We start from the raw sequence: 12,964 nt of genomic DNA, 5'->3' as shown, positions 1-12,964 counted from the left end.
AACGTTATGACAGACCGCCTTAAAAAACAAAATGGAAATTTTAAATTTTTCTATTACGATAAAACACTGAATATTGACAACATATGAATGCCACACCCCCTCTCGATCAACATTTCACAATCTGACTTAGATTACCATAGTAACTAATTAAAAGTAGCAGGGGGTGTATATTGTAGCGTCCCGGAAGAGTTAGTGCTGCAAGGGGTTCTGGGTATTTGTTCTGTTGTGTTTATGTTGTGTTACGGTGCGGATGTTCTCCCGAAATGTGTTTGTCATTCTTGTTTGGTGTGGGTTCACAGTGTGCCGCATATTTGTAACAGTGTTAAAGTTGTTTATACGGCCACCCTCAGTGTGACCTGTACGGCTGTTGACCAAGTATGCCTTGCATTCACTTGTGTGTGGGAAAAGCCGTAGGTATTATGTGACTGGGCCGGCACGCAAAGGCAGTGCCTTTAAGGTTTATACTACGAATAATCTAAGTCACAGCAGCTCAGACGAGGCACCAAGCAGTGTGGGTGGGGAGCGTTTCCACAGAGTGTTTCCAGAGTGGCCAGCCTGAAATGCGGGTGTCAGGGACAGACGCGGAAGGAGATTTTTACAATAAAATTCTAAAGTTTAGTGATATATCAGATATATCAGATTGTAAGTGGGTTTTTTTTACCCTTCGCGTTCATATTTTTGTTGCGTTTTGCTTGATTGTAAAATATGTAAATGGAGAGGGTGTGTGACGTTCACATGTTGTCAATATTCAGTGTTTTATCGTTCATACTTAATATTGTAAATCACACATTTTTTATTTTCATGTACATTCTGGGTGTCTCATTCAGTAAAAAAATTTAAAATTACATTACATTTTTTAAGGCGGTCTGTCATAATTAGGGCTGCAACAACTAATCGATTAAATCGATTAAAATGGATTATAAAAATAGTTGGCGATTAATTAAGTCATCGATTCGTTGGATCTCGCAGAGGCAATTTAAAAAAAAATTTTTTAATAATTTTTTTAAAAATATTTTTTTATTTTTATAAACCTTTATTTATAAACTGCAACATGTACAAACAGCTGAGAAACAATAATCAAAATAAATATGGTGCCGGTATGCTGTTTTTTTCCAATACAATACTGGAAAGGATAGAAATGTAGTTTGTCTCTTTTATCCGATTATTAATCGATTAATCGGAGTAATAATCGACAGATTAATCGATTATCAAATTAATCGTTAGTTGCAGCCCTAGTCATAATGTTTTTAGCAATCAGACATTATTGTGAGGTTTTGTATTAGTGTTCCTAAAAATAGATATACCGGCCCCCAGACACATTTTTTTCCTCTAAATGTGGCCCCCCGAGTCAAAATAATTGCCCAGGCGTGACTTGGGGACAGACACTGATGAGCCACAGTGTCGCTCTGATGACACGTCAGCGGTGAAAGAGACGTTCAAATAAGGCTTTTAAAGCTTGGAAAGAGAAGGCACGTCCATGCGGACTTAATACCCGCACAATAAAACCATGACCTATAAAAATACGACATCGCATAAAGCCGGCATAATAAAGCTGTCATCAGCCAGACAAAGTGGTCTGGTTTCAGGCCCCCGGATCGATACCACATTTAGAGTACTTGAATCTAAAGCGGGAGTGTGAGGACGCGTACTCCAGTATGTACTTACTGTAAGAAATTAAATATATACAGTGTAGTAGTACCTCAATTTAGGAGCCTAATTGGAGCTCTTAACTTAAGACACTTGTATCTCAAATCAACGTCTTCCATTGAAATGAATGGAAAGCAATTTAATCGGTGCTTTTCCCCCCTGAAACAGCACAATTTTAAAAGACAAAAGAGAAATATTGTATGAAAACAACAGTAGGACATACAACTACAGTTGTTTTAAGAAGTGATGTAATAATAATATATAATATTTACCTTCTATGGCGGAGGTGTCAAAAACGTTTTCACTGAGGGCCACGTCGCAGTTATGTTTGGCCTCATAGGGCCGCGTCCAACAGTGAATACTATTATTACACAATTTTTTTTAATGCATTTTAGTATTGGATTTTTTTTTAACTAAAATGTAAAAAAAATATGGTAAATTGCATTAATTTCACCTTAAATAGAATATATATTACTGTAAATGGAAAAACAGTCCTTTGGTTTTTATGGTTAAAAAAAAAGGCAGCTCAATTGCCAGAATTTTACTGTAAAATTTACATTTGTATTTTTACTCTAAATAAAAAAACAACCTGCAATTTTACAGTAAAATTTTGGCACCTGAGCAGCCAGTTTATTTAAATTTTTTTTTTTTACCGCAAATCAACAACTATAGATTTTTCGGTGTATTACTGTAAATGCCAAAACGGCACCACAGTTTATTACGGTAAAAAAAGTACTGTTTTTTTCATTTAAAGAAAAATGCTGTAAAAACCACAGTACATTTCACAATTTTACCATGAAATCTATTGCTACTTTTACATCGCACAATTTGATGGATAACTTGCTTTGAAATCATTGTTATTAGTAGAGATATCCGATAATGGCTTTTTTGCAGATATACGATATTGTCCAACTCTTAATTACAGATCCTGATATCAACCGATACCGATATATACAGTCGTGGAATTAACACATTATTATGCCTAATTTTGTTGTGATGCCCCGCTGGATGCATTAAACAATGTAACAAGGTTTTCCAAAATAAATCAACTCAAGTTATGGAAAAAAATGCCAACATGGCACTGCCATATTTATTATTGAAGTCACAAAGTGCATTATTTTTTATTAACATGCCTCAAAACAGCAGCTTGGAATTTGGGACATGCTCTCCCTGAGAGAGCATGAGGGGGTTGAGGTGGGCGGGGTTGAGGTGTGAGCGGGGTGGGGGTTGCGGGGGGAGCATATTGTAGCGTCCCGGAAGATTTAGTGCTGCAAGGGATTCTGGGTATTTGTTCTGTTGTGTTTATGTTGTGTTACGGTGCGGATGTTCTCCCGAAATGTGTTTGTCATTCTTGTTTGGTGTGGGTTCACAGTGTGGCGCATATTTGTAACAGTGTTAAAGTTGTTTATACGGATACCCTCAGTGTGACCTGTATGGCTGTTGACCAAGGATGCCTTGCATTCACTTGTGTGTGTGAAAAGCCGTGCGGCCCACAGCTAATGTTTTAAAGGCCCACGGCACATTCTAAAAATACTATTAAAATAAACAAAAACATAACAAAAGTGAAATAAAAAAGCTTAAAAGGTTAAATGTAATTTAGAAAAAGTTGCAATGTCGACTAATAAAATAAAGCTGGTTTTTTTTCTTTCAAACTGTCATTGCTCAAAACATAATATTGAATCAAAATCAATGTTATTATGAATTATTGACATATCCAAGGTTCCGATTACTTCACATCAAATATTCCACTAAGAAAAATATTTTTGGTGGAAGATTTTGCAAATTTGGTAAATAAATAACCCAAAAATTTATATTTTGTTGTTTTCTTACTGTACCGAAAATGAACCGAACCGTGACCTCTAAACCGAGGTACGTACCGAACCAAAATTTTTGTGTACCGTTACACCCCTATGATTTAGTAATGCCTTTTGACATATCAGGGCCATTTAATGATGACTTGACATGAAATTATTGCATATGGCTCCTTTAACATTTTTGTTTCCTACACTCCAGTGTTAAAAAAAATCTGAACAAGGCGGCACCTCCGACTACTACCACACCGCTCTGTGAACCACTATGCGACCAATCACCAAGTATGTGCACATGTAGCATTTTAGGGCCGGTGCAGTTTTGACAACTGAGTGATAAATTCCACAACATGTTTGCAATGGCAGTATCCGGCAGTTGCGTTCAAGGACTTCGTGCTGTCCGAAACAGATTTTTTCATTGATGATGTGACATTCAAGGCGCTCAGAATGTTACATTGTCTACTGGTTTGGGGGGGGGGACTCGTTTTACACCCCGAGACCATGTGAGTCATACATAAACAATACAGTTCTCTGTCTTACATCCGTCGCTTCTCCTCCAAATTTAGAGGAGCATTAATTCTGCATCTAACGACTGTGACCCACATACGCGCCTGTCACGTGACCAGGTCTTAGCCAATTGTGTGAGAGGTGGTGAGAATACAAAATGTTTTAGACCTCAACTGTCTGCTCTTATCTGGAAGACGTAATGGACCAACAGAGGGTGCTGCAGTCCGGCTGCCTGGTCTCGGGGGTCCGTACGCCGCCCGTACGCCGCAGCAGCAAGCTGGCGAGCCTGGGACGCATTTTCAAGCCCTGGAAATGGAGGAAAAAGAAAAATGAGAAACTGAAGCCATCCGCAGGTGAGTGTGGGTTATTTTTGTCACATTGTTTTAAACCCCAATCCTCAGTGGGCTATTTTTCACGAGCGGCTTTTATTTCGCAGCGGTGGAGAAGAAGCCAGCTTTACGACAGCAGCAAGATGACCTCATCAAACGAAACCCCGGGGAGCTGGAGACAGGTGCGATGATGAAACGACACGCACGCACGCCAACGTTATTACAGTTGGCTTGTTTTGCCACATGATGCCATTAGGCTTAAAAAACAAACAAACGACTGATTACGGCATCCTGCAGAGTCCGATCTTGCTTGTGGCGGTAACAGCGAGGACCAGGACACCCCAACTCACTCAGACGGCGAGGAAAGAGACGAGGAGCCCATGGCGCTGCTGGCCAGCGCCACTGAAGACGCGGGCAGTGATTTAGAAACGTCAACGGGTATGTGAGGAAAAGTTGGCAAAGAAACGCATTTAATAATAATAATAATAATAATAGATTTTATTTGTAAAAAGCACTTTACATTGAGCAAACAACCTCAAAGTGCTGCAGTGTATTAAAAATAATAATAATAAAAAGATAATAAAAAATGAAAAAAAATTAAAACTAGAACAGCCTAATAGCTAGAAATAGTATGCATATATCTATAAAAAGTTTTTTAAAAAAAAAGAAGGTAGGGATGTCCGATAATGGCTTTTTTGCCGATATCCGATATTCCGATATTGTCCAACTCTTAATTCTGATACCGATATCAACCGATACCGATATATACAGTCGTGGAATTAACACATTATTATGCCTAATTTGGACAACAAGGTATGGTGAAGATAAGGTCCTTTTTTAAAAAATTAATAAAATAAAATAAGATAAATTAAAAACATTTTCTTGAATAAAAACGAAAGTAAAAACAGTTAGAAATTAGTAATGAATGAAAATGAGTAAAATTAACTGTTAAAAGTTAGTACTATTAATGGACCAGCAGCACGTACAATCATGTGTGCTTACGGACTGTATCCCTTGCAGACTGTATTGATATATATTGATCTATAATGTAGGAACCAGAATATTAATAACAGAAAGAAACAACCCTTTTGTGTGAATGAGTGTAAATGGGGGAGGGAGGTTTTTTGGGTGGGTGCACTAATTGTAAGTGTATCTTGTGTTTTTTATGTTGATTTAATAAAAATAAAAAATAAATACAGATACCGATAATAAAAAAAACAATACCGATAATTTACGATGTTACATTTTAAAGCATTTATCGACATCTCTATTAAAAACCTTTTCTTGAATAAAAAAGAAAGTAAAACAATATAAAACAGTTACATAGAAACTAGTAATTAATGAAAATGAGTAAAATTAACTGTTACAGGTTAGTACTATTAGTGGACCAGCAGCACGCACAATCATGTGTGCTTACGGACTGTATCCCTTGCAGACTGTATTGATATATATTGATATATAATGTAAGAACCAGAATATTAATAACAGAAAGAAACAACCCTTTTGTGTGAATGAGTGTAAATGGGGGAGGGAGTTTTTTTTGGGTTGGTGCACTAATTGTAAGTGTATCTTGTGTTTATGTTGATTAAATAAAAAAACAAAAAAAACAAAAAACAAAACGATACCGATAATTTAAAAAATGATACCGATAATTTCCGACATTACATTTTAAAGCATCTCTAGTTTTTATATAAATAAAGTGGATTGGATTGATTGGATTGAAAGTGCTACAGTGTATTAAAAAAAATAAAAATAAAAAGATAATGAAAATAAATAAAAATAAAAACTAGAACAGCCTAATAGCTAGAAATAGTATGCATATATCTATAAAAAGGCTTTTTTTTTTTTTTTTTTTAAAAGAAGGGTTTTCAAGCCTTTTTTAAAAGCATCCACAGTCTGTGGTGCCCTCAGGTGGTCAGGGAGAGCGTTCCACAGACTGGGAGCGGCGGAGCAGAAAGCCCGGTCTCCCATAGTTCGTAGCTTTTGTCCTCGGAGGTTGGAGGAGGTTAGCCTGTCCGGAGCGGAGGTGTCGTGTGGAGGATTTGGGGGTGAGTACCGTATTTTTCGGACTATTAGTCGCAGTTTTTTTTCATAGTTTGGCCGGGGGGTGCGACTTATACTCGGGAGCGACTTATGTGTGAAATTATTCACACATTACCGTAAAATATCAAATAATATTATTTAGCTCATTCACGTAAGAGACTAGACGTATAAGATTTCATGGGATTTAGCGATTAGGAGTGACAGATTGTTTGGTAAACGTATAGCATGTTCTATATGTTATAGTTATTTGAATGACTCTTACCATAATATGTTACGTTAACATACCAGGCACGTTCTCAGTTGGTTATTTATGCCTCATATAACGTACACTTATTCAGCCTGTTGGTCACTATTCTTTATTAGGGACCGAGTCCCTTTGGGACAGAGGACCCTCTTGTATTTCTAGCGCTTTATTATTATACCGCCGCCTTTTTGAGCTGTAATTTGACCCCCTTAAAATGCTTCAAAACTCACCAAATTGGACACACACATCAGGACTGGCGAAAATTGCAATCTAGTCAAAAAACCAAACCCCAAAACTCAAAATTGCGCTCTAGCGCCCCCTAGAAAGAAAACACAGACAAAACTGCCTCTAACTCCCAGTCGGAATGTCGTAGAGACATGCAACAAAAACATCTATGTAGGTCTCACTTAGACCTATATTTCATACACTGACAAACCCCAGCAAAAATCTACAGAAAGTTTGCAATTCCTCCTTCAAAACAAAAGTTGAGTAAAAACAGTCACCTTTTTTCAAACATTATCTCCTCTGAGCGCGTTTGTCGTATCGGCTTCAAATTAGCACAGGAGAGGGATTGAACCCTTCTGATTAAAAGTTGATGAAAGAGTTTTAATTACTGCTCCGGTTTGGATTTTATGAGCCCTCAAAGACGGTCCCGTCCATCGCTGCTTGCAGCTTTAATTTATTTTAAATTGCCATTCAAATGTCTATTCTTGGTGTTGGGTTCTATCAAATAAATTTCCCCCCAAAAATGCGACTTATATTCCAGTGCGACTTATATATGTTTTTTTCCTTCTTTATTATGCATTTTCGGCCGGTGCGACTTATACTCCGGAGCGACTTATACTGCGGAGCGACTTATACTCCGAAAAATACGGTAGTATGCATATATCTATAAAAAGGCTTTTTTAAAAAGAAGGGTTTTTAAGCCTTTTTTAAAAGCATCCACAGTCTGGGGTACCCTCAGGTGGTCAGGGAGAGCGTTCCACAGACTGGGAGCGGTGGAGCAGAAAGCCCGGTCTCCCATAGTTCGTAGCTTTTGTCCTCGGAGGTTGGAAGAGGTTAGCCTGTCCGGAGGATTTGGGGGTGAGTAGTTCTTTGTGGTAGAGGGGGGCATTTCCATGGAGGCACTGGTGAGTTAGTAGGGAGACTTTGTATTCAACCCTGAATGGAACAGGAAGCCAGTGAAGGGATTTGAGAATTGGTGTGATATGGTCATATTTCCGCACTCTCATCGGGATCCTAGCAGCACTATTCTGTATGTATTGCAGCTTCTGGATGTTCTTGTTGGGGATCCCGACAAGAAGTGCGTTGTAGCAGTCTAAGCGACATTTGCTGGTAGTGCAGTGCTACCTCGGTGGTCATGAAGTAATATGTTCCAAAAAGGTGGAATTGTAGGAAAATCTAATTAAATGTTCCCACTAAAAATAATGTAAATCCAATTAATCCATCTCAGACAACCAGAAATATGAAGACATGGAGAATAATTATGGTTTACATGCAGAACAACGTGAAACACGAGAATGAAATAATATAATGAACATTTTAACGTCATTGTACTCAATCATATGTGCGCTGAAAAAAATGAGCGTAAAAAGTAAAAGGCAACCAATTGTTAAAGGCCTACTGAAATGAATTTTTTTTTATTTAAACGGGGATAGCAGATCTATTCTATGTGTCATACTTGATCATTTCGCGATATTGCCATATTTTTGCTGAAAGGATTTAGTATAGAACAACGACGATAAAGATTGCAACTTTTGGTATCTGATAAAAAAAAGGCTTGCCCCTACCGGAAGTAGCGTGACGTAGTCAGTTGAACATATACGCAAAGTTCCCTATTGTTTACAATGATGGCCGCATGAAGTGAGAGAGATTCGGACCGAGAAAGCGACAATTTCCCCATTAATTTGAGCGAGGATGAAAGATTTGTGGATGAGTAAAGTGCAAGTGAAGGACTAGTGGGGAGTTGAAGCTATTCAGATAGGGAAGATGCTGTGAGAGCCGGGGGTGACCTGATATTCAGCTGGGAATGACTACAACAGTAAATAAACACAAGACATATATATACTCTATTAGCCACAACACAACCAGGCTTATATTTAATATGCCACAAATTAATCCTGCATAAAAACACCTGCGTGTTTGTTACGCTAGCTCCTAGCTCCTCTGCTAGCTCCTAGCTCCATAGAACACGCCAATACAATTCAAACACCTGATCAACACACACAATCACTCAGCCCAAAAGACCGTTCACCTAACCCAAGGTTCATAAAGCTTATATATTTTTAAAAAGTTACGTACATACGCAAAAAAAAGTTGCGCACATACGGTCAAGCGATCAAATGTTTAGAAGCCAAAGCTGCATACTCACAGTAGCACGTCTGCGTCTTTGTCATCCAAATCAAAGTAATCCTGGTAAGAGTCTGTGTTGTCCCAGTTCTCTACAGGCGTCTGTGTATCGAAGTCAAAAGTCCTCCTGGTTAGAGTCTCTGTTATCCGAGTTCTTCCATCTTGACTGCATCTTTCGGGAATGTAAACAAAGAAGCGCCGGCTGTGTACTGTTGTTGCTGACTACGTTCGAAAAATACGTCCATTTCGCACCGACAACTTTCTTCTTTGCTTGCTCAGCTTCCTTCTCCATAATGCAATGAACATGATTGGAACAGATTCACGAACACAGATGTCCAGAATACTGTGGAATTATGAAATGAAAACAGAGCTTTTTCGTATTGGCTTCAATGTGGAAGGCATACCCGTGTTCGCCGGTCTACGTCACGCGCATACGTCATCCTCAGAGGCGTTTCGAACCGGAAGTTTAGCGGCAAATTTAAAATGTCACTTTATAAGTTAACCCGGCCGTATTGGCATGTGTTATAATGTTAAGATTTCATCATTGATATATAAACTATCAGACTGCGTGGTCGGTAGTAGTGGGTTTCAGTAGGCCTTTAAATAGCAACAGTAAAACGCCTTAAAATCCAAAATAGCAGTGGATTCCTGCAAACCACGAAACAGGAGATAACCCAAATGACTATGGTTATAATATATAGAAAACACATGACTTTACTGTGAAAATAATGAGAAATTGTACAAAACCCCAAAACCAGTGAAGTTTTCACGTTGTGTAAATCGTAAATAAAAACAGAATACAATGATTTGCTAATCCTTTTCCACTTATATTCAATTGCAAAGACAAGATACTCAAAACGTTGTTATTTTTTACAAATATCAGCTCATTTGGAATTTAATGCCTGCAACATGTTTCAAAAAAGCTGTCACGAGTGGCAAAAAAAGACTGAGAAAGTTGAGGAATGCTCATCAAACACTTATTTGGAACATCCCACAGGTGAACAGGGTAATTGGGAACAGGTGGGTGCCATGATTGGGTATAAAAGCAGCTTCCATGAAATGCTCAGTCATTCACACACAAGGATGGGGCGAGGGTCACCACTTTGGGAACAAATGTGTGAGCAAATTATTGAACAGTTTAAGAACATTTCTCAACTAGCTATTGCAAGGAATTTAGGGATTTCACCATCTACGGTCTGTAATATCATCAAAAGGTTCAGAGAATCTGGAGAAAAGCCGAAAACCAACATTGAATGCCCGTCACCTTCGATCCTTCAGGCGGTACTGCATCAAAAAGTGACATCAGTGTGTAAAGGATATCACCACATGGGCTCGGGAATATTTCAGAAAACCACTGTCAGTAACTACAGTTCGTCGCTACGTCTGTAAGCGCATGTTAAAACTGTACTACGCAAAGCCAAAGCCATTTATCAACAACACCCAGAAACGCAGCCGGCTTCGCTGGGCCCCGAGTTCATCCAAGATGGACGGATACAAAGTGTAAAAGTGTTCTGTGGTCTGACGAGTCCACATTTCAAATTCTCAGTTCAACCATTAAATATCTCGTCTTTGCAGTCTATTCAATTGAATATAGGTTGAAAAGGATTTGAAAATCATTGTATTCAGTTTTTATTTACCATTTACACAACGTGCCAACTTCACTGGTTTTGGGTTTTGTATAAAAGTATGCTTCATTCACTAACCATGTTACAAATACAATACACAATGTTGGTTATAGTAAACATTCAAACCCCTTTATATATTGAATCAAAAATATTGAAATTCAATGTTGTCTATCTGTGTTGGCGACTTGTCCAGGGTGTACCCCGCCTTCCTCCAGAGTGCAGCTGGGATAGGCTCCAGCACCCCCCGCCACCCCGAGAGGGACAAGCGGTAGAAAATGGATGGATGGATGATTTGGTGTATCACAACTTATAAACAACTATTCTTTTTTATGTTTTACTCTCGGATATGTTGTAATGAGAAACTGGAAATACAGTCATGGTCAGCCATGATTGGCACAGAACTTTCCTCCAGAAGGTCTTATCTTTGTCCATGTGATGTCAGATGAAGCAAAAATTGAGCTGTTTGGCCACAATACCCAACAATATGTTTGGAGGAGAAAAGGTGGGGTCTTTAATCCCAGGAACACCATTCCTACCGTCAAGCATGGTGGTGGTAGTATTATGCTCTGGGCCTGTTTTGCTGCCAATGGAACTGGTGCTTTACAGAGAGTAAATGGGACAATGAAAAAAGGAGGATTACCTCCAAATTCTTCAGGACAACCTAAAATCCTCAGCCTGGAGGTTGGGTCTAGGGCGCAGTTGGGTGTTCCAACAGGACAATGACCCATACTTGCCAACCTTGAGACCTCCGAATTTGGGAGGGGGGGAGGGGGGGGGGGGTGTTTGGTGGTATATTGTAGCGTCCTGGAAGAGTTAGTGCTGCGAGGTGTTCTGGGTATTTCTTGTGTTGTGTTTATGTTGTGTTACGGTGCGGATGTTCTCCCGAAATGTTTGTCATTCTTGTTTGGTGTGGGTTCACAGTGTGGCGCATATTTGTAACAGTGTTGAAGTTGTTTATACGGACCACCCTCAGTGTGACCTGTATGGCTGTTGATCAAGTATGCCTTGCATTCACTTGTGTGTGTGTGTGTTTAAAAGTCGCATATATTATGTGACTGGGCCGGCACGCTGTTTGTATGGAGGAAAAGCGGACCTGACGACAGGTTGTAGAGGACGTTAAAGGCAGTGCTTTTAAGGCAAGCCCCAAAATTGTTAACCGGGTGGAAATCGGGAGAATGGTTGCCCCGGGAGATTTTCGGGAAGGGCACTGAAATTCGGGAGTCTCCCGGGAAAATCGGGAGGGTTGGCAAGTATGTAATGACCCCAAACACATGTCGAAAGTGGTAAAGGAATGGCTAAATCAGGCTAGAATTAAGGTTTTAGAATGGCCTTTCCTAAAGTCCTGACTTAAACGTGTGGACAATGCTGAAGAAACAAGTCCATGTCAGAAAACCAACACATTTAGCTGAACTGCACCAATTTTGTCAAGAGGAGTGGTCAAAAATTCAACCAGAAGCTTGTGGATGGCTACCAAAAGCGCCTTATTGCAGTGAAACTTGCCAAGGGACATGTAACCAAATATTAACATTGCTGTATGTATACTTTTGACCCAGCAGGTTTGCTCACATTTTCAGTAGACCCATAATAAATTCATAAAAGAACCAAACTTCATGAATTTTTTTTTGTGACCAACAAGTATGTGCTCCAAACACTCTATCACAAAAAAATTAAGAGTTGTAGAAATGATTGGAAACTCAAGACAGCCATGACATTATGTTCTTTACAAGTGTGTGTAAACTTTTGACCACGACTGTATATAATGTACACTACCGTTCAAAAGTTTGGGGTCACCCAAACAATTTTGTGGAATAGCCTTCATTTCTAAGAACAAGAATAGACTGTCGAGTTTCAGATGAAAGTTCTCTTTTTTCTGGCCATTTTGAGCGTTTAATTGACCCCACAAATGTGATGCTCCAGAAACTCAATCTGCTCAAAGGAAGGTCAGTTTTGTAGCTTCTGTAACGAGCTAAACTGTTTTCAGATGTGTGAACATGATTGCACAAGGGTTTTCTAATCATCAATTAGCCTTCTGAGCCAATGAGCAAACACATTGTACCATTAGAACACTGGAGTGATAGTTGCTGGAAATGGGCCTCGATACACCTATGTAGATATTGCACCAAAAACCAGACATTTGCAGCTAGAATAGTCATTTACCACATTAGCAATGTATAGAGTGTATTTCTTTAAAGTTAAGACTAGTTTAAAGTTATCTTCATTGAAAAGTACAGTGCTTTTCCTTCAAAAATAAGGACATTTCAATGTGACCCCAAACTTTTGAACGGTAGTGTACCAAAAAAAAACAACTTGCGTACACAAGTAGTTTCATCCAGTTTAGTTTTGTGCCATAAACATACTAACATTAGTGTGTTTCTAATGTATTATTTATTTATTTATAAATGTAGTTAATGA

General features: G+C 38.8%; 1 protein-coding gene across 1 annotated transcript in view; it reads left to right on the top strand.

The window, feature by feature from the left end:
• The window catches only part of phactr3b (phosphatase and actin regulator 3b), a 98,620-nt gene that overhangs the window by 22,627 nt on the left and 63,029 nt on the right, over window positions 1-12,964 (top strand). Inside the window, exons 2-4 of the mRNA XM_062045442.1 lie at window positions 4,157-4,315; window positions 4,399-4,473; window positions 4,589-4,729. Coding sequence (XP_061901426.1) covers window positions 4,157-4,315; window positions 4,399-4,473; window positions 4,589-4,729 — 375 coding nt within the window. The remainder of the gene's footprint in view (window positions 1-4,156; window positions 4,316-4,398; window positions 4,474-4,588; window positions 4,730-12,964) is intronic.

Source organism: Entelurus aequoreus, linkage group LG01, assembly GCF_033978785.1.
Source record: "Entelurus aequoreus isolate RoL-2023_Sb linkage group LG01, RoL_Eaeq_v1.1, whole genome shotgun sequence".
Taxonomy (NCBI): Eukaryota; Metazoa; Chordata; class Actinopteri; order Syngnathiformes; family Syngnathidae; genus Entelurus; species Entelurus aequoreus.
Note: the sequence above shows the minus strand (reverse complement) of the source record. Positions and strands in the feature narration are given on the sequence as shown.